Source organism: Gnatocerus cornutus, chromosome 1 (genome assembly GCF_029298725.1).
Source record: "Gnatocerus cornutus isolate USDA-ARS CGAHR chromosome 1, icGnaCorn1.1, whole genome shotgun sequence".
Taxonomy (NCBI): Eukaryota; Metazoa; Arthropoda; class Insecta; order Coleoptera; family Tenebrionidae; genus Gnatocerus; species Gnatocerus cornutus.
The window spans coordinates 30,785,562-30,808,065 of record NC_142233.1 but is presented as its reverse complement, the minus strand read 5'-3'; the positions used below and the strand labels follow the sequence as shown (position 1 = coordinate 30,808,065).

The 22,504-nt window shown below is 35.1% G+C and overlaps 2 protein-coding genes across 3 annotated transcripts in view; one reads left to right on the top strand and one right to left on the bottom strand.

Annotated features, from left to right (window-relative positions):
• The first annotated feature begins 192 nt into the window (after positions 1-192).
• Nup44A (nuclear pore complex protein Nup44A) lies at positions 193-2,032 on the top strand. Of its 2 annotated transcripts, none has more exons than XM_088029456.1 (6): positions 193-734; positions 779-935; positions 985-1,243; positions 1,291-1,524; positions 1,572-1,729; positions 1,778-2,032. In XM_088029456.1, exons 1-6 carry the CDS (start codon positions 624-626, stop codon positions 1,960-1,962), a joined length of 1,104 nt encoding a protein of 367 aa, XP_087885582.1. In that variant the 5' UTR covers positions 193-623; the 3' UTR covers positions 1,963-2,032. The 2 variants fall into 2 exon arrangements, with proteins under 2 accessions (XP_087885582.1, XP_087885574.1); XM_088029448.1 differs by having other exon boundaries at positions 195-734; positions 982-1,243.
• The window catches only part of LOC148181538 (MAP/microtubule affinity-regulating kinase 3-like), an 81,192-nt gene continuing 60,713 nt past the window's right edge, over positions 2,026-22,504 (bottom strand). Inside the window, exons 2-12 of the mRNA XM_088049954.1 lie at positions 22,302-22,430; positions 18,002-18,171; positions 3,698-3,886; positions 3,327-3,639; positions 2,827-3,278; positions 2,694-2,780; positions 2,535-2,647; positions 2,388-2,491; positions 2,306-2,346; positions 2,168-2,214; positions 2,026-2,084 (exon numbers count right to left, since the gene is read on the bottom strand). Of these exons, the coding sequence (XP_087906080.1) occupies positions 2,026-2,084; positions 2,168-2,214; positions 2,306-2,346; positions 2,388-2,491; positions 2,535-2,647; positions 2,694-2,780; positions 2,827-3,278; positions 3,327-3,639; positions 3,698-3,886; positions 18,002-18,171; positions 22,302-22,430 (1,704 nt within the window). The remainder of the gene's footprint in view (positions 2,085-2,167; positions 2,215-2,305; positions 2,347-2,387; positions 2,492-2,534; positions 2,648-2,693; positions 2,781-2,826; positions 3,279-3,326; positions 3,640-3,697; positions 3,887-18,001; positions 18,172-22,301; positions 22,431-22,504) is intronic.

The following is a 22,504-nucleotide window of genomic DNA, read 5'->3' as shown; positions in this document are numbered from 1 at the left end:
CTACTTTCATCTCTGTTATGAAATGCAGTTATCGCCAGTACTGGTTATCGCATAAATTACAGTTACTTTTGTCGTCTATTATTTTTTTTGATACACATTGTTGGCTATATCATAATGAGAACTATAATTGAAGCGCCTAATGGATAATGGGGATATGTGACATTTAAAAAAAAAGATTGCGAGAACACCTTTTATTTGAATGTTCTTCCTACTTTTTTAACGAAATTTTCTACATTTGGGAAAACCGTGAAGTTCATAGTCCCTTCATCCATTAAACGCAATTGTAATTGTAATTGATCAGGTTGCCGTTGGAAAAAAAAATTTCCATAATAATATTGAAAAAAAAACGGTTAAATTTTACGCCAAAAAAGTACCAAAGTGGGCGCAGTTTTTTTTAGACCAATTTTGTTTTACCGGCAGCTCAGCATAGAAAGATAATTGTATTCCTATGCTGTGCCGGCAGTTAGAATTCCCTCTGCAACAACCGTCGTAGGCTCCACAGCCACATTCCCTTTTTGCGCAACCGTCACTGATAAGCGTCAACTTCAGACCGAACTTCAGTTGTTGTTCTGTCAAAAGTTGAGGTTATGTAAACACGCTTATTATTTTTGGAATGTTCCATCATGTTTGAAGCACAAGAAATAACCGCAGAACACAAAGACCTGATCCATGACGTCGCTTACGACTTCTACGGTCAACGCATGGCCACTTGTTCCAGTGATCAATACGTCAAGGTAAAATTCCGGATTGTTTTCTTTTTATCATGAATTGCCTTTAGGTCTGGGATCAAAATAGTGACGGAAAATGGTCTTTGACATCAAGTTGGAAGGCGCATAGTGGTTCTGTGTGGAAAGTCACATGGGCTCATCCAGAATTTGGGCAAGTTTTAGCGACTTGTTCTTTTGATAGAACAGCAGCGGTGTGGGAGGAAATAGGTACACTGTTTTTATTATTGTAAGGTTGTCTTTACTGGTTTTTTAGTAGGGGAGACCCCAGGTCCTGGAGAAAGAGGGACAAGACACTGGGTGAGAAGGACAAACTTGGTAGACTCCAGAACTTCAGTCACTGATGTGAAGTTTGGGCCTAGAACTCAAGGGCTGCAGTTGGCGACATGTTCAGCTGAAGGAATTATTAGGATTTATGAAGCACCTGATGTAATGAACCTCAGTCAGTGGACACTGCAGTATGAAGTTCAGTGTAAACTACCATGCAGTTGCTTGAGCTGGAATCCTAGTTTATCAAAGTAATTTTTACAAAATTAAATCAATAGAGATTAAAGGGGGCTTACAGGATGCACCCTTTGATGCTGGCTGTGGGGAGTGACGACCCAAACCCTGCTAACGGTGTCAAAGTCTTCATTTATGTCTACAGTGAGAGCAGCAGAAGGTGGACTAAAATTGATGCAATCACCAACATCACAGATCCTGTCTATGACATCTCATTCTCCCCCAATTTGGGGCGCAGTTTCCACGTTCTAGCTGTAGCCACAAAAGATGTGAAAATTGTGAATTTAACTCACGTCTAGTGAGTGCCTAGTTTGTACAACTTCTTTTATTGTAATATTTTTCTAGTGAGAATCCCACCCTACAAAACGTTATCACAAAACTAGACGCACAAACTGTAGCCCAATTCGATGACCACGATTCTACAGTTTGGAGAGTTTGCTGGAATGTAACCGGAACGATTTTAGCATCAAGTGGAGATGACGGTTGCGTTAGGATGTTTAAAAGTAAAATGATTGACAAATATAGAATAGTTTTTACTCTCTTTTTTTCAGTGAATTACATTAACTCATGGAAACCCATCGCGGTTTTGCGCGGTGATGGCTCTCAAGTCCCAAATGAAGGTCACAGATCATCTGTGACGTCTAATTTGGGGTCGTCAGCCCAGACTGCGTCACAAACCGCAAGATATATTAAATTGGGTGCCATTTCTCAACCGAGAGATGTACCATGGCATTGATCTCTATGTTCAACTGAAGTTAGCCTGTATTTTAAGGATTTCGTTTTTTAAATAAAGTTTTTACTACGTGCTTTGTTTTTTATTTACGCAATTAATATTAATACAGAGAACGGACAATAATGCTATAAAAGCGTCAATAAAAACTCACGATCTAAAATTTATCAATTTATTAAATTTTTTTCTACATGTTGCAAATCCATCCTACTTATAGTTAGTAAATATGTGCCCAAGGAGTTGTTATTTTCGCATTCGCTGCAAAAAGAGTTAATGATTTATAGTTTATTTAAAGCAAAGTTTAGTTTAACCTTAAGGCGAAAGTAAATTACTCTAAATTTTAAGTTACGAAACTACTAGCAAAACCGAATGGATAATTTTTTTCTTACTCTCGTTTTTTGCAAAGTATTTCAAACTTTCTTCATGCTTACGTTAAACATGTTGTTGGGAACGTTGTTAATCAAATATCCAGCGATAGATCTTGCAATGGGTTCGTTGGCCAGAGGGTTTTTATTTCTGCTTCTTCGGAGCCTTACTAGAAACCTTTTTACTTACTTTTTCCACATGAAATTCCTTACCGTTTGAATGCTCCTTTTTCAAAGGTAAAACATCCCCCATTCCCGCCGGATCCACAAAAATCTGTCTCCGCAATTCTCGGTTGTTTTGCTTTGTCGTTACTGCAGCTGATGCACTACCACTAATTATTTCGAAATATTGTAAGTACAGTAGCAACTCACCAGTTCCTCTTAATTGGGGTGTGTGAACGTTTTGAGTTTGATGCTGAAGCAGGTTTTTCGGTGATTTGGACTTTAGATGAAGAAATTCTAGAAGAAGATCTAAATAAAGAGACAAATTAATAGAAGTTGTTACTTTTTGATGGAATCAAGAGTTGGTGTTCTGTATTCTGGGATTCTTCTTTTAGTCACTGGGGTACTTCTAGTATTTGGTACTTTCGATGACTGGGGCTTCGCTGGTAGCTGATCTATTTTAGTTCTGGATGATTTGGCGGCGTTCTTTGATGCCGCAGTCGCGGTCCTAGCTCTTGTCTCAACTTGTTGTTTCGATACTTTGTTCAAAAGAACGATGCATTGATTGTAAAAAGTGTGTTGGGATTTAACCAAAGAAGCGGATTTCGGTTTAGGAACGAGTCTGTGTGTTTCGGTCTTGTGGGGCGCAATTTGCTCGGGATTAAATTGTTCATTCACACTTTTATACGCGAGGATGTTAAACATTCCACCAAGTCTCCCGTACGGGTTCTTGGAGATATCCGCAGACACCACGTCTCTATCCACTTGGAAGACTTCGCTGAGCTGTTTCACTGTCTAAAATCATGAGGGTCATATTTTTGATAGCCATGAATAAGTGGCAACTTTTGTGGCAACGGCGTTGTCCAGTTGTCTAAAAGGATGCCTCTGAACGGTTCGTTTCCCTTTTTCGGTTATCCACGGGTGTATGAGCAGTTCTTTGATTGAGAGGCGCTTCTCAGGTTCTGCCGCTAGGAGCTTAGTTAGCATCGTTTTGAATTCTGGAGAAAGGGGCGCTATGGCTTGACGTTGGGTCGTTCCCAAGCCTTTGTTGATTTGGGCGACGAGTTTTTTTCTGCGTTCTTGAGAAGAGAGTTGGTTTTTCTTGCCGCCGACGAAAGGGAGTTGCCCTACTACCATCCCGTAAAAAATGATGCCTCTAAAATAAATAAACGTCAATGTGGCGAACAAAATATGTTATTAATTGTTTGACTAACAAACTCCAAAGATCAACTTCCGGTCCGTATTCTCTTCCGGCTACGAAAAGCTCCGGCGCTGCGTACTCCGGAGAGCCGCAATGTGTACGAAGAGGGCTGGTGTGTGTCCAAATGTTGCTCAGGCCAAAATCGACGATTTTTATTTGGGTTTGGCTGGCATTGAGTATTACGTTTTCCATTTTTAAGTCTCTGGAAATTGACCCATATTACCGTGAATTTTTTAATTAAAACCTCCCTCTCTCTTTGTATTTTTATAGTGCAAAAATATTATGCGAGAACTACAATAAAGGAGGGACATCTAAAATGTAGGACACCCTTACATAAAAAAGCCCGTATATTATGCATAAATTGCCACGGCTTGATCCTGGCGTCGGTATGAATATATTCATGGCTTAACAACAGTCATAAACAAAGAATATTACAATTTCTTATTAAATGTACTATGCGGAATAATATTTACTTTGCGCTTATTACGAATCTCTGGCTTCAAGGCCACATTTGTTTGTCGCAACTCGAAATTATTCAAAATAAGATGTTAAAATGTCGCGAGATATTGATTTGCAACAAAGTGTCCACATTGTTGAGGTTTGAAGTTCGCGCTGTAAAAGCAAAAGGTTATTGGAGCCACATAAATTAGAACATTATTTCCAGTCTTTTAATTTTAAAGTTCCAAGTATTTTTTTGAAAAATAATCTGCTGCATTTGTAAAGAAGTGGCTTTAAAGCGAAAGACGAATCGTTTGTTACAAGTCACCGTAGCTGCAATCACATCTGTTTTCTGTGAGTAGTTCAATCCGGTCGGAATAAATTCAGCTTTAAAGTTGGTAACATTGGTTGGGACCTGCCAATAAAGCTGTCCACTGTTGCAGTGACACAGTAATACATGGCCGAACATTCATCACGGATGGCGGAGGGGGCCAAATGAAATGAGCAATAAATAAAATGCTGTAAAGTCCGTTGGTGGTCATCTATCAGCGTGGTGCTGCGGTCGCGGCTACCCGCCAACCTCCGGGATCATCGCTACGTGTGACCTTCCCGGATTTTAAAATTCCGGGCGCAGAGGGAGTCGTTTTCAAATAAACACCACGTAATTACTTAAATGTATCGTGCTCGGGTTTAGAGTGATATATTTTGACAGAGTCGAGGAAGTTTGTTTCAGAAACGATTTCGCTTGATTTTTTGCTAAATTATTAATTGCATTTCAAAGAGTGAAACTGCTGAAAATCAATAGCCTGATGTAGGGTGCAATATGTGGCCCCTTGCAAATGCAGCTAGTTCTCCAACCTGCCACCAACCGAGACCACTTATGGCGTAGATTGGGTCGACGAAAATCGACTGACTCCTGAAAATGAAATTCTGCTTAGATCCTTCAAAATGTGATGCGCCACATTCAATCAAATTTTCACAGCGAGACAGTTTTCGAGCGAAATAATTAAATTCCGCCACTTTTTCTTCAATTAATCTTGTAGCAAACACAATACATACACTTACCAGCTCGCAATATTTGGCTCGTATTTCATTATTATGTTTACCTTTTTAATGGAAGAGTAGCCAGACATTCCAGCAGAATAAAACCTCCAAATACAATTTTAATGGAAGCTGTATTCTGGAAAAAGCAACATGCTCTCTACACAAATTAAATTGATTAATTGCAACCTTTGTCTGTTCCTCGTTAGAAGATATTTAAAATGAATAATATGATCGGGAGCTGGGAGCTAAGTAGATGCTACAAAATACACTCGGATTTAACAAAGCAATATTAATTTCAACCACGACGTTAAAATCGTCAAAGTTTGTACATTTGTCATTCGTATATTACGATTTCATAATATCGAGTTCGGTCTGAGTGCATATTGTTGGAGTTTTGTTTCGTTTTGTATTTCCCAATAAAATTAATCCCGGCTTTTCTTCATGGCTCTGTCATAAAGAATGACCAAACTTTCGCACTGGCTTTATTTATGAATGCCACAGATCGTACAACTTGGCGGGAGTGAATCAACATTGATTTACTTTGAATTTGGACGTTTTTACCACTGATTAATAAAATCTGAATGTATTTTTCTTCGCGCAAAATCTAATACACCAAGGCTTGGCATTTTTTGAATAGATGAAATATCGACGCCGTCATACCGGACCCGCAAAGAAAAGCAATAACGTCAGAAATGTATCAATAAACCGTCCAAAAACTCGCTGGAGCGTGCTTTGGGATGGCCCAGTGTCATCCGTCATTGTCGTGACCGCCCCCGATACATATAGGTAACAAAGTATCCTCGGCCTGTGCTATATAAATCGGCCATTTGATCTTACGTCCATTTTTATCGGTCAGTTGTAATAGATTTCTGATATGTTCCTGCGTGTTTTGCCATTACTCACCCGACGTTCACTTTCAGGAACCTTTTTTCCTCTCGACATTCCTGAGTAGGTGTTTTACACCTCCGAATGAATTTATTATGATTCTTGTGACCACGACTCGTAAATATTTAAGAGAGTTTTTAATTCTGAGCATGGAAACAATGATAATGTTGTGGTCTCGCCGATGAAAATTAGGTGTAGATCTGTATAGGGTAGGTCGATGCCCGACAAAACTCACTAAAACATTCATGAGAGTCGGAGTCCACTTCATCGCCAAATTATACCTTATAATACCATCGTTTCTGTCCGTGTAGTCTGCACGCCCATCCCTGAGTCAGTCACCTGAATTCTCAAACACCTACGCACTTCATCCCCGAAAAAATCTCGTTTTAATCACCGCCGCATTTTTCAGGAGTTATTCATCGGGTTGACGACTTAACTTTTTTATTGGGATGGCGGGGCACCCGTAATAAACCACAATTAACTTAATGTAATGATTAGATCGTAATATGAGGTATTAAAGAGGTTTAAAGCTCATACTCTGACAATAAAAGGATAATACGTGGGTTTGATGGACATGACGCTAAATAATACGCTGCATGTTCCACAACTATAATTTAACTAAAAATTTTACAATTATGTGAGGATGTGCTTTAGATTTTTGAGTTCCGCCTCTCTGTTGCTATTGACAAACAAAATGATTTATGGATGGAGCTTCGTGTTTTTTAGATTGTTCGATTTTTGTTATCATGCTTCGACAAAATTAAACTTGGATAATTTATGCTGAAAACATATAATTATTGTTCTGCTTCCAAATGTAATCCAAATTAAAATTTATTGTCAAATGTTGTCATTTAACTATTTAATAGTTTCAACTACAGTTCTACTTCATTATTTATTCAAATATTACGGCGTGGCTGAATCAACAGTTTTAACACGAATAACTTTGTTGATTTTCCACGTTATTTATTGTTTTATGACAAAATCATATGTAATTATAAAAAATTCATTCAACAAAAAATATGGAAATTTTGAAAATACATCCGGCGCATCCACCAATTCTGACGCGCTGTTGATGAAGTTTTGCATTATGGAATGACTTCATCGATTTCATCACTCATTTTAGTTGTGGTTAAAATGTTATAATTAAAAGATAAAGGATTTAAATGTCACTAATTTTCGGTTTATTTATTTCTATTTATGGTTTACAGTAAATAAAGACAAATTATATGCACGGAAAAATAATATTTGCTAGGTTTTTATAGTATATTAAAGAACGTGTTTTATAATGGCCAATTTGGTGCACGAGGTCCCGGTGTACAAAACGAGCCGTAGGCGAGTTTTGTATGGGACGAGTGCACCAATGCCATTATAAAAGAAGTCCTTTATACTATTTTTTCGAATTTGCACCCCTTTTTTAATAATAAAATTAAATTTTAGAATTCTAAGAGTTTTCGTGTTACACGATTGGTAATGGTTTTGTAACCACGACTTGCCACTTGATTTTCAAATTTAATTTAAAATTTGACATTTATTGAGTTTCACTGTCACTGAATTTTGACATAACTTAACCTAACCTCACAGCCAGTATTCATATCTATTATATTTAGGTACAATTATTGTTGGCCGCAAAGGACAGTTTAATTATATTCATACATTTTTATTCACGCAGCAATTTATTAAACACAAATCGTAAAAACCAAATTGACCAAGAACTTGACAGGAAACAGGTGACAGCCAGACTAATTAGTTCTGCCAATTCTTAAAAAACAAAATTTCCTACTTTGAGTTCTTTTATAGATACCTATAAACGACTCCAAATTGAGTACTCTAATGGACCTATTAAAGCGGCAAATTCGAAAAATATTTTTAATTTTCCTAGATGAGCATTTTGAAAAATTCTAATTTTAGATTTTTTTTTGAAAATTTTCTAATGTGGTGATAAGTATACAGAATTTCAAAAATTTTAGATGGTAAAAATGTGAACGTTTTTAAGGTTTCTAATTTTATTTTTTAGATGAAAAATTCATATTCGTGATGTTTTCAAAAATTGTGTGATTTTTTGAAGGCCTGAATTCTCCAAGTACCTATCAGTCAAATTCTATAATTTCAAGCTTTCTAGATTCCTAATTTTTCAATTCCAATTCTAGATGTTTTGAATACTTTAACCCATGTTATATCGAATTATGTATTCATCTATAAAATTTAAATATTTTTAGAATTATATAGATAACAGAAATTTGAATGTTCCTAAGGTTTATAATTTAATTTGCTTAGATGAGAATTTACGTAGATGAGTATTTTCAAAAATTCATGTTAGGAACAGATGTTTAAAAAATTGTAATGCTTAATTCATAATATTCATCTATAACATTTAATAATTTCAAGGATTTTAGATGCTAGAAAATTGAAGGTTTTTAGGGCTACTTTTTGAGCTTTTAAACATTGAGTTTTAAAAGTTCCTTTGTTCAGCATTTTTTTAAATGTACATTTTCTCATAATCGAAAATGTTTATTTATCTAGAATTTAGAACCTGTCATAAAAACTAATAATTTTAAGTTATTTATTATTAAGGAGCACAACCAGTATGAAATTTTTAATAAAACCGATTTTTTTTTTTGCATATTTTGATAGTTTATACCTTTAAAAATAACATTAAAAAGTCATGTCAAGTACGGGAAATATCATCTAGCTGCAGCAGTGAAAAGCCTTTTTTCCCAATGGCTTGGGAGATATTTAATCACTCGGTCAGAATTATGCATTTTCATCTGATAATTTAAATTTTTCTTCATTATTTATGTAAAAAAAATATATCCTCCAACTTTGAAAACATTTTATGCAGTAGTTTTCTTTAAAAAAATCTTAAAAAACACCTTTTTTTTAGGCGATCACACTGGTTGTGCCCTTTGAGATATCACCGAAAATTCTGGAAGAAATATCCACTTAAATGAATTTGCATTAAATACTAAAAAAATTAAATTAGCAACAAAAGTGCGAGAAAAACGATGGAGTCAAATATTGAGGATTAGGATTTAAAGAATTTGAATTTTTTATCGTACGATGCATAAATATAATCATATTTCCACATTTCCCTCAGACAAATTCAAAAGTCAAATCTTAAAAGTTTAGAGAAGAAAAACCTAAAGAATTTGATGGACCTACAGAAATCAAAGAAAGTACATAGCAATTTTAAACGAACTTTTTTTTTTCTGTTTCAAATAGATTGTCTTAGACACGTATCCAACTTCTGGATTTATTTCTATAGTCTTTCGACTTATAGGTGAAAACTGTGAACACGACGAACTAATTAGATTGTGTTGATTGAATAAATCCATTCGTACAAAATGAAATTATCGATTCTTTCACCAAACCACCACCTCATTCTCTAACAATCTGAAAACTTGACAGATTTGCAGCTCCCTCAAAACTCTATAAGTGCATGACAGGATAAGTAAAGAATGACGCTGGTTACGCCTGGCAGCATTCGACACTATCTGTACTGCTGCTGACTTTGCTGGCTACTATCTACGGTCCTCAACTCATATTGATCCAGATTGGACGTGGAGCAACCTCAGCACTTCTCAAACCCCCAAAAAACATATTCGCTTCTTAATACCACGAAAAATTAATAAGCCACAACAAAAGAATTCTTGGAATTGCAGCGACACAACGACAAAAACCGCCAAGACATAAATCATTTCATATTTTTAAGAACCCAATTCTGAAGATGTGTTTACACCGTCGTATACACACATAAAGTTTTGTTATTTGATTTTTTATAACGTGCAATATTTCAATGCAGAATTGCTACTTCACTAAAGCAACTGAAATGCGCTGCGAAAGTTCAGCAAACTCAGCACGCAAATTGGTGTATTGTCCCACTTCATTTTCCTGGACGTTTATTTACTGGACCAATTTTTAAAGATGGTTATTTATGGAGCGAGTGGGTGAAAGACTGGATTTTTCATAAATCAAGTGTGGGAGTCCATTGTCTCTTAATTCCAAGTATTTAAACATTTTAGAAGCAGTGTGAACGGACTGCTCTGTAAACATCCGAATTATTCGCCAATTTAGGTTCCTTTTACGTAAATTGAAATATTTCACATACTTTCTCTAGTTTATGTGGTTTGTTCACGCAACGGTAAAAGCACGCTAGAGGTCGTACACACGTTAAAATAACATAACCTTAAAATCCAATTATCTTATGATATATTGCACTAAAACAGCTATAAACCGATCCTACTGATAGACCGTAACATTTTTTTACTTATATTGGATTGATTAGGCACGCGAGCCTCCAACTCCACCGACATTTATTCTATTAGGGAAATTAAGTGTCACACAATTCAGATTTGTAACAAACTCGTTCTAATAAATATAAACATGAAAACGGATTTATTGCGTTCTTAAATTCCGAGCTTTGAATAATTAATTTCGAGGGTCGTGGAGATGAGTGCGCCAAACATAAACAAGCGATTTTCAGAGTTTCATTTATTCTAGTTTCAATGTGTAGCAAGCATTTCCGGATCGCTTCGGGACTTGTGTGTATCCTGAATCCTCCGGGACTGCTCCGGACATAAGCGTTCCGGAAACAAATACAAGTCTCTTAAAACTTCTCTAAAAGATGAGCGATTCAACTTCGACACTTGCTGATTTTCCGTACCGAACAACGTTCCGGCGAGAGAACACTTATCTCACTTTCCAAGAAATTTCTTGCCGGAATAAAGTGTTTCTTCTTCTCGAAAATTATTTGAAAAAACTCGAACCCATTTTTAGGGCGATAATTTCGTTAATCATGTCGGTGCCAATGCGTGCGACAAGATTAAAGCTTGCTCAAAAAGCTCTTAAGAGCACAATTGCGGTCCGTTAATAAGGGCGAACGTGCGTTACGGAGATTGAGCTAATTGGAAAACGCGACGCAATTACCGAAATTCGTGGTCCCGTGCCACCGGACAGCTTGAAAAACGCGCTCTAACGATCCCCATTAGGTGTGGTTACCGTGTCACCGTTTTCTACGTGCTTTCCTTTTTCCGTTTCCTGCTTTGGAAAAAAGCCGCAAAAATAAGAAAAGAACATGGATCGATTAACCCGGCGCATCCGCCATCCGTGAATTATAAACCCCTTCAAACATCATTTGTCATAATTTGCCTCTTTTTACAATCAGTCATTTTTGATGGTTTTTATAACTGAAAGCAACAATAAGTAGTCGGGTTTCACACATAACTGTCAAAACTGTGCTTCCGTTAGACACTTCTTATACAGTTAATAAAGAAAGTGGGAGTGGAGATACGAAAAGTTGGCTAACAGGGTTTGATGTTTTGGCGTATGTATCTCCAAGGGAATCTGGGGATATTTGGGGGATATTTAGTTCAAACCGGGGATTGACGACAACAAGTTGGGAGCGAAATATAAACACCCCCGGCGAAGGGTGAAATCAATGCAGCGTTAATAACGAAAAATCATAATTTGAAATTGTATCTCATCTCGAAATAAAAATACTCCTGGGTTTACACGGAATAACATTTTTTTCCGTCTTTTTGGATTTTATGCGAAGTGGTTTACATGAGATCTCAACTTTTGGAAAATCAAAAATGATTCGTTCGTTTATTTTAGGATCAAAGAAAAATTGTTAACAAATAAAACAGACTTGTTTATGAAAGAAAACGTAGAAATTTCTGGTATTCGTGAGCGTTTCGTCTTATTCCATTCTGTGACTTTTTCCAAGAAACCTGTTTCTGACGTAACGTATCTACTTCTCCGAAAAAGCTACTCAATCTCCGGAGCCGTCGGTCTTCAAACACCCGTGTTTGTGGAACAGCTCCGGTATTCCTCCGAGTGTGCTCACTGACGTAGATGAGTATTTTGTTGTGAGTTGGAAGCGTTGTTTGTTGCTCGAGTTGATAGGGAATGGAAAACGTGTCCTGCAGATAGATATGACGTCCTATTGAAATATTTCCCAAACTTTGTCCTCTTTCAAAGGATTTGCTGAGGGAAATAAGTTTTACCTCTGGTAATTCAACTGAAAATTCGCTCTAAATTGTCAACTCGGCGTTATAAATATTTAACAATAACGTCTGATTTAGATAATGATCTCTTGTGATCGCTCACCGTCACCAATTAACACGCTTAATCAATCATGGGGTGAGAGGGCGCGTTCTTAATCAAGTAGCTTGGACAGGAAATAGTATAACCGGAGCCCGCTGCGATCCAATTTGATCTCGTAGTGGGTCGATCTTTGCCGGTCCTCTCGTCAAACTCAATTAGGACCGGTTCCGGTCACCGGACTCGAGGTCGCAGCCGCGGAGTAATTGCCCTCCATTAAGACGCGACAAGATTGTGTTGTTTGAGAAAACACGCCGGCAGAATGTTATTGAAAATTATTTTTATGTCTGGAATATTTCTCTTTTTCTTCTTCTTCTTCTATTGTCGCGGCTTAAGATGTATGCGAATACGCAAACTGTCATAGCTGCTGATTAACTTCCGGTGTAATTAGAGATGTTAACGCAACATCAAGTTCCATTCTAATTTTTGCGTTGTGTTGATCAAAGGATGACAGTTCTGATAGATTTGAAATATTAAACTGGTCGATTTAATTTGAAAGAAGGTAGCTTTTAGCTTCTTAGAAGCTCGGCTTATAAGCTCTTTATACAGCAAACATCAGCAACAGGATTAAAGCGGAAAGAAGGAAAAATAGAATGCAAATGCGTTGTTAGCGAGCTTTTCATGCCGACCGTCTCCAGATTCAATTTATCATCTGGGACCCGGCAAAAGACAGAGCTCTAGCATAATGAGCTACCGGATAATCGGTTCCGATCATCTCATCTCTGCTTATGAACGTAATACGAGCTTTCACTGTCACGACAAATGCACAATGCTAGAAGTTTGACAAGACGAATCGTTTTATTCGAAGCAATCCGACATTTATTTTTTATGTGATATTTATCAGCAGCTCGTTCTTCCATTACTTGTAATAGAATGGGTCTAATTCCGACAAATGACGTGATTTCCAATATTAGTATTCAAAGCATGAATTTGTAAATGAGGTCTTGTCCATATCTGTTTCGTCCAGCAACAAACGTGAATTGTTCTTTAAAAGTTAATTCAACATTGTCCTGAAAGGTTTTGTAAATAAAACGTCTCAATCCAGCGCATACCAATTTAGAGTAAGTAGATGTGCAACGACCACTGAACGGCACCGTTCCATTTAGACTAGACCCTTTCAGTCATAAATTGTGAATTTCACGATAAGAATCAACTTTAGACAATGAAAGTCAAGAAGACTTAAGAGCAGAAATTGGACGACGGTTTCTAAACAATACAAGTGACATGCTTATTTGTATTCCGAGCAGAATGTGTGGATTCAATCAGAGACTCAAATGCAGAGCCAATATTGAATGAATGTTTTCAATGGGAGCCAGACGTACGCTCTGGACACATTTTGCAAAACTGCTTTTTTCAATTAAGATAAGATGACATTCAGCGGCGATTCCACGATAATTAAATGGAAAACGAAAACATTTAAAGTAAATGAATGTAACAATGCGGAAACTAGAAATGATGTGGCAGCATCTATATTTTTCTAAAATACAATTAAACTTTAATTTTGTGCTGAAAATATGATAACACTTAGGTATATTGAAACGTCATTGACTGCAATTTTTTTTAAATTATTTGAAAAAATGGTGGATGCGCTGGGTCAAAAATCTAAAGTATTCGATATTTGTGTACTCTTTTTCTGTGGGTTTTCTATAATTTTAGCAAATAATGTTTTATATTCGCGTGCTTGAAATCTTTCAGATTTATTTCTAGACGAATCTTTTTCAAAATTTAAGTTTTAGGTTTTTTAGCTAAATGGGATTCTTAAAGGTATTCAATTGTTGAAGATTTGGTAAATTTTTAAGGTGTTTTAATTTTTTTTTGAAATATTTTAATTGCCAATTCTTCGGATATTTATTACCTATTGTCGATTTGTCAAATTTCTCAGAATCTACAGTCTTCACTCTTTGTATTTTTTTAAGTTCGTTCAATATTTCCATTTAAGTAACTAAATAGAGTCGTTAATTTATTCGTATTCTTCCGATTTTTTAGATTTGTTTCCTTTATGCCTCTTTAAATCTCCCATAATTTTTAGAAACTTTATATTTTACTAATTATAATTTGTAGATTCTTTATTTTTTATTTAGACTTTTGAAATAATAAGAATTATAAAAAATAAGACTTAAATTCTTTAAATTCTTACCAAAAAATTCAAAGAAATTTCTCGATTTCCTGTATGATTTTTTCTTTAAATTAAAATGTAAATGAAAATTTCTCAAAAAGTCTCTTTCTTTATATATTTTTTTTAATTCAGCACAGTTAGAAAATAGGTTCCAAGTAGTAACTATTCCAAGTTTTATTGTATTGGCATGACAAGTGCTCAAGTTATAGAATTTTGTATAAAACGGTAACAATTTTTGGTAGGAAAGTAAATAAATTTTTTTAAAAATTGTCTTTCTTGCTTTGAAATATTAATTTAGGATATACATAGTTAATTAACAGGTTTAAAATATTTAGTATCTGCCCAAATTCTCATTGTTTCAGATTAAAAACTGCCCAAGTTACAAAATTTTATAAAAATTTATTTTTTTAAATAAAAACCAAAATTTCTAAAAATTCTGTTTCTTACTTTAAAATTTTGAAATTTAAAAAAGTTTAGGAACAGATCTAAAGCAGAAACTCGTAAATACAGGATGTCCGGAAAGTGGCGCACCACTTTGAAAGGGGGTAATTGGGTACTTCCTTAAAGGACCAAAAAATGTTAAAAAAAATTTCAGACTCTCTGTTTTCGCAGAAGGACCAAAAGAAAATTTGGAAAATGGCAACATTGCAGAACTGTACCCCCCATAATTTAAATTTCCAGTATTCAAAGCCATATTAACGTTACTGTTGTATTGTTGGCGTTAGTCAGGTCGGTTCATGAACGAGTAATGTAACTATGGTTTCATGTAAACGATGCCACAACTGATCGAGATTGTTGATTCATAAATCTTGTTAACAGTTTTCATCCATTTTTTACAAGATTTTTCCGATTTTCTTTGCATCATGCCTTTGAGCAAAATGTCTTTTAGGTTACAAATTCATTTGAACGTAAAATTATTGCACAAAAATCGTTAAATTTCGCATCAAACTTTGCCTCTTCAATCCATCATATCTCGAAAATTTGAAGACATGTATTTTGTTAACATTTTTCCGGTGATTTATGATATTGTCCGATGATACAGTTTTACGGTGGAGCGCGACTTTCCGGACACTGTATAATAGTTTTCCTATAAAAACTGCCCAAGTTACAAAATTCATTAAAATACGATGAAATCAATAAACCAAAAGTTCTGAGAATTGTTTTCCCTGCTCTAAAATTTTGAAATTTACTATAGTTAATTAACAACTCTAAAGTTGCATCTACATTAATTTTTATTGTTCTGGAATAAAAACTGTTCAAGTTACGGAATTTTATTAAACATGGTGAAAATTTTTGGTCCCCAAAATGTCTTAATTTTTTTTTTTGCTTAAAAATTATGAAATTTAAGCACAGTTCATTAACTGGTCTAAAATAGTCTTGCACAAAATCTTATTTTTTTGGAATTAAAACTGCCCAAGTTACAAAATTTTATGAGACACGGTGAAAATTTTTGGTATGTACTTAAACAAAATGTATCTAAAAAGTTTCTTGCTCAAAAATTTTAAACTTTAGAACAGTTAAAAACAGGTCTAAAGCTGCAACTTCTGTAAATCTAATTGTTGTGAAATAAAAACTGCCCACATTGCAAAATTTTATAAGATTCGGTGGTAATTTTTGGTTTAAATCAAAACTAAATTTCAATTTTTTTTTTCTACTTTAAAATTTTGAAAAACAGTTGTCCGGAAAGTGGCGCACCACCTTGAAAGGGGTTAATTGGGTGGTGTCCCCTAGAGTACCAAAAAAATGTTAAAAAAAATCTAGACTTTCTGTATTCGCAGGAAAGAAAATTAGGAAAATAGCAACATTGCTGAACTGTTCCCTCAATAATTTAAATTTCTAGTATTCAAAGCCATAGTAACGTTGCTGTTGGATTGTTGCCGTTCGTCAGGTCGGTTCAAGAACCAGTAATGTAACTATGGTTTCATGTGAACGATGCCACACTGATCGAGATTGTTGATTCAAAAATATTATTCACAGTTTTCAGCCATTTTTTACAAGATTTCTCCAAATATTTTGCATCATGTCTTTGCACAAAATGTCCTTTAGGTAACAAATTCATTTGAACCTAGAATGATTGCACAGAAATCGTTAATTTTGGGAATTAACTTTTCCTCTTCAATCCATCACATCTCGAAAAATTGAAGACATGATTTTTTTTTGGTGATCTATGGCATTGTCCGTTAATACAGTTGGTACCGCTGGTATCGGCAGCCTGTATAGTACAGTTCATAAACAAGTTTAAAATAGTCCTTTCTGCATTTAAACTGCCTAAGTTATTGAATTTTATAGGACATAATACAAATTTTTGGTGCGAATGAAAATCTAAATTTCCAAAATTTTGTTTTCTTGCTCTAAAATTTTAAAATTTGGCACTTGTTATTAACAGGCTTAAAGTAGTCTCTGTCCCAAATTCCATTATTTTGGTATGAAAACTGCTCAAGCACAAATTTTAATAAGATACGGTGGAAATATAGTTTTTTGGCCTGAATAAAAACAAAAATTTCTAAGAATTCTCGTCTTTGCTCTAAACTTTTGAAATTTAGTACAGTTAACAATTAACAGGTCTAAAATATTATCAACTCGTTCTTTTGAAATGAAAACTCGACATTCTTAATGGGCTCATTTGGAACGTTATTTTTCATGCAGAAAGTGAGTTTGCCACAAGTCTTCCATTACCATCAAAAACAAGCAAAGTTTCTAGATTCGCCTGGAAAAACCCCTCCAATAATAAACTACTTCCTAACAACTCTTATTACAATTTCCAGTCTTGTGAAGTAGTGTTTATTATTTTTGCAGAAATTGCAGCAGCTCTGAAATATTCAAACGAATAAGTGGAAAATCAAGAAGAATACAACTCCGCAACTTTGTTACTTTACAACACTTGACAAAGTTTAAGTACACGTTTCAGTGTGGTGCTCGGAAGGTATATCTACTCCACTTGTACAACAGTATATTTTACCAACTTTCGAAGCTCTGCACCAGCTGCAGTAGAAAATGAGTTTTTCTTTGTTTATGAGGTATTTTAACCTAATAGAGATCAGAAACGGTTGCTGTTTGATTGGTCCAATTATCAGCTTTTGAAGACGCGTCGACGAGGTGCCCGTGTTAAATACCATGCCAGCGCAAATTTCCTTTAATTATTCCTGCCTCTCTCACAACAAAACAACGCTTTAAATGTAATCACGGTGTAAGTTAGCGCACTTACTTTACGGTCGTAATTTGTTTTAGTTAATAAACGATAATCGTAAAAAGCCCTGACAATAAAGAAGGAGGTTATCGCGAAAACTTAATAAAATTTCTAATTTAATCCTCGCCACGCTTGATCTCGAGTAGAAGTGAGTACGCTCCATAAAATGCAGAACAAAAAGCGTGAAGAATTCAAGTTGTGCATAAATATGCAGTTGGTGAAGCGCAGGAGGCAACTAGACACCGTATGGGATATGTTTATTGTTTCCAATCGTTGCATTTAACTTTCGGCGTGAATGTGGAGCTCTGGTGCATCTTCATGTTCTTAAAATGCTCGGATTTAAGTCCGCATAAATAAGACGATTCGAATGCGAACGGCTACATTGTGCATTTATGTGCCGTACTAAAATTCAATACAAAATTGATGCAATCGACGTTCTTTATGAGGAGCTTTTGCACTCAAGTAAGTACATTTCGTCAGATTGTAGCGACTGCTGTCAAGAGGCGAATAAACGAGTGCACTGACTTTACAAATTACGTCAAAAATACCTGTGAACTATTCCATAACTGTGCATGTGGGCCAGGGCGGAAGCAAACTGTCTTGCGTACACTTTAGCGGGGCGCTCTTCCAATTTTCCGTAACGTTGGCCTATGATGAAGGAGCAGAGATCGCCGCCAGAGACCAGCTCGGTGACGAGGTAGTAGACGTTGTCGTCCGTCTGAAAGTAATATTTTTCGAAACTTATTAATGACTTCCATTTTCTCTATTCGCTGCTTTTCAATTGAATTCAACTTCGGGATCAGTTAGTCCGAATTAGGAAAGTTGTTTATAGTGTTTGAAAGAAAAGGCAATCAAGTATTTACGACATGAGCGCCGATAGTGACACTTGCATCTGCGTCTCTTCAACTTTTATTTAAATGTATGGGACAAGGTTAGAGCCGCAAGGGATGCGAGCTGAAAGCAGCGATCGCTTTTATGGGGGGATTAATCAAATCGAGTCGCAGGCTCGGCTGTCACACGGCATGTAAGGCGATCCTAGGCACCCCCGGGACCCGATGTAATCGCATACCCGTGATGGAACTCATCAGCAGAGTGTGCGGGGACTCGTAAGCCTTCTCTCTTCCTCTTTTCCTAGTTTCTCGTTTCTTCTTCTCGCTAAAGAGATACGTATCGTGTGTTTTAATTCCGGAATCATGCACGGAACGGCGAAAAGATTATTACAGCCGGGGGCGAAGTTTGGTTTTATTCGCGAGGTGTGTTGTTATAAATTATTTCTATGAAACTTTAGAACTGAATGAGAGAAGCGACGGGCGATAAAAGACACTAATATTTTATCATCAAAACAAAACTGCGAGAAATAATTGTGGAAGAAAGTTATTTCATAAACTCTTCGGATGAATTTACATTCAAAATGGTTTGTTAGAAGCAAATTCATTTTATGGCAGTTTTGTAAACAATTTCTAGCAACCTCGGATGCACATTCATAAAACTATCGCCAGTTGGAACTTTGAATGAAGTTTAAACTGAATAGTTAAAGTAGAGAACACGCTTCGAAGTTGCTTCCACTGGAGGTTTTCTAAACATTGAATATAGTTATAAACTGTATACTTCCACATACACGTAACTGAATTTAAACTGATATTGTAATGTTGTTGAAAGCTGAATTAATATTTAAGAACATCATATCAGCTCTAAAAACTGAGCTACCAGAAACCCTAAGTTTTTATCTCAAAATTTAAATGTTTGAGTTCTTTCATTCGTTTAAGGTTATTAAAATTTATAGCATCGAGACTGTCGAAACTGTCACTTAACTTCCAGATATTTAGAAATGCTGAGAAAACTTTAATAAAAAATTCAAAGTTTTTCCATCAAAAGTATACAAAAACTAGTTTCCAGTTACCTGTCTATTTATAAAATAAAACGAATTTTATTCATTACATCGATAAAAAGAAATTTTTGTTTTATTCAACGAAGTTTCCCCGTTTTATTTTGACTGTATTTGCAACGAAATGTGTCAACGTGATAAATTAGTTCAAATAAAAAAATTACCAATTTCTGGAAACTTTGTTTTAAAAATGTATAATTTGGTGGAGTTAATAAACGTGCCGAACGTGATAATTATTCCAAATTTTATTCATTCAGCAGTAAAACTATAACAATGACGAATCTTTTTGAATTTCCCGTTAAATAAAAATGACGTGTTCTAAACTTTCATTCTGAATTTTAATGTTAATTTGAAAATGCCATGTAACTTCTAATTGATAAGATAGCAGTATATTTTTAGCTAGTCAAAAAGGCATAAAAATCATCAAAAACCGCTATTTTTTGGATCATAAGATCAAAAATGTGAGAATTACGGACCCTAGAGATGAGTTTTGAACAAGGTTTGGCAACTCTAGTGTTTAACTCCAAAATCGTCTTTAATTTTAAAGATTAAATTTTGAAAATTTGCATACTTTCATAGTTGACAACACTATAGAAGCTGATGCAAAAATTTGTTTTTTATCACCGATACTTTTGGCGTCACGACGCTTTAAAAATGTAATTTTTAGCTAAGTGCGAGGGTTTGTAAAATCAACCGGTAATTTATTTTTTTTTTCAATATAAATGTGTTAAAAATATTTCAGTTGTCATTTTAGATTTAATACAAACTGTATTCAAAATTTGAGGAAAAAATGCTGTTTTATCAAGTTACTTTCCAATTTCATTGTCAAAATTGGAAACTACGTTTACACTCAACTGTTAACATCCTGTGTCACAAATGTCATCTATATCCTTTGGTTTGCTTTAGATTGTAACAAACGTCTTATTTGGCGAAATTGTCGCTTTGTCGATGTTAATTAACAATTTCTGGTTTCCGAAAAGTGCAACATACCCATTCATCAAAATTCTTTATACGAGAGAATGAAGTGACTTGTGAAATTTTGGTGTAAACGTAGTTTGTCACTGCGCAGTCCTAACTTTGAAAACTAAAACTTTATAAATCTACTTGATAAATAAATTTTTGTATGACAAATTGAATTCGCAAGTTTTTTCACAAAAATTGAAAAATCACTAAAAAATATACTTCTTAGGTGTCGCGACGCTAAAACTATCGGTGATAAAAAACACATTTTTTCGTAGCTTTTAGAGCTTTGTCAACTATGAACCTATGCAAATTTTCAAAATTTTATCTTTAAAACAATTTTGGGGGTAGGCACATGTGTTGCTGGACCCTGTATACAATGTGTTTTTGAAATGCACGCACTAAACAGTTTTCGACTTGATTTTTGTTCACTGTGAAATCAGTGGCGCCCAAGCAGATTTATTGATGAAATTTTGGTGTAATATTATCTCGAAAACAACAACACTTTTACTAAAACTTTTTTCTTAATTTGTGACAAAAAAGTACCACATTCTTTTTATACATGCATTTTAAATACATCGTGTATTAGCCTAAAGAGTTCATTTATATGCCTTTCTAAAATACTTTTGAAGTTGATGCATATTCCTGCAAGTTTAAAAAGAACGAATACTTGGAATACAGTAGAACCTAAACATAGTTATTTCTTTCATTTGAATATTTTCCATTGGGCGAGAAAAGTATCGAATTTTATTTTTTAAATACATATTTCTAAATCAATTTCCAGGCATGTTAAACACAAAATTTTGTGTCCCGACAATAAGCACATAATTATTTATTTTGACTTCTGGTTTAAATTTAAAACGTCATTCACTCATTTAGGAAAATTGTATCAATTGACAAATGGGTTGGTAGCACTGCATTAAAATTGAACAATTGAAGATTAATTTAATTTCAAATGTCAGTATTTCGTGCTTGTGTAAATTTTTGCTATAATTTGCTTAATCAGTTTATGCACCTGCAATTGCCATTGCAGGTGATGCCAAGTAGCAAAATTAAACTAACCAATTCAATGTCACGTTTACATGCCTAGACTTTTAAAAGATGATTTTCTTGCCGCAAGTATCATAAATGCCATAAAAAATGACAGAGGCGCGTACATTTTTTTTAAGAATATTTCTGAATCCTTGGTGAAGCAAAACGGAGTTTAGAAATGACTTTCCACTTCTCTCCAGAACAAAACCTTCTTGACTAGTGTTATTAGTAGGTACTTTATTTACTTTTCCTAATTTATCTGTGCTCAGAACTGTAAACCAAAGAAACCACTAAACCGCCAACATCTAAAATTTTTCAATACTAAAATAGCTATTCCAGAAAAGATTAACACGTCATAAATTATCCTGAACGATGCGGGCATGAATTTATCAGAAGGGTAAGAGAACTTCTTAGTGAACGTACGACTTCACACGCAGCTGCTGTTTGATCCGTATATTACTCAGCACTTTGATCTCTTTTACGATTGCTTCCTTTATTGCATTGCTAATGGTCACTGCTGTTAGATTTGGCATTTTTTATGAAAGAAACTTTCAACGTTTCAAACTGATTTACTTTGTGCTTTGATTTTTCTAATTGTATCTTAATGATGATTGCGAGTTAATTGCTAGCAACCCCTAGGTAGATAAACCATGAACTTTCAATTTGTACCCCATTATTCTGCCGCAGTTAAACAGTGGGCGTAGCATCTGCGGCCCTAAAATCCTCAATCTTGAAGTGCTGAGGTGCACATAAATTAATGTACCCGATATCAATAATGAAACGGGCAGAAACCGCACGCACTGTTATGATGCATGACTAATTACAAGGGATAAATGCTGCTGTTGCAACTATAAACTTTAATATGTTAGCGCCTGGGGTGGTGTTTATCTGGCGCAACTGTGGTCGCGTTATTCCTCCTCTGCTGATCTCTTGAACTCATTTTCCTCTCATTATTTACGATCGTTACTTACCTGCATAGTTTGGAAGAGGGAAACTATGCAAGGATGGTTCAACGACGACAGAATCCGGGCCTCTCTGTGCAAGTTTTTTACGACATACTTTTCTTTGATTTCCTTGATATCGATTATTTTGATGGCCACCTGAAACAACAAGGAGATAAAAGTTTCGAGAATTGTTTTAAATTTGTGGTAACTTTAGAAATTTTCTTTTTAAT

Coding starts and splice junctions, on each gene's coding strand:
- Nup44A (XM_088029448.1), top strand. CDS start 624: ATGTTTGAAGCACAAGAAATAACCGCAGAACACAAAGACCTGATCCAT. Junction 1,525..1,571: donor GTGAATTTAACTCACGTCTA/GTGAGTGCCTAG, acceptor ATATTTTTCTAG/TGAGAATCCCACCCTACAAA. Junction 1,730..1,777: donor TTGCGTTAGGATGTTTAAAA/GTAAAATGATTG, acceptor TCTTTTTTTCAG/TGAATTACATTAACTCATGG.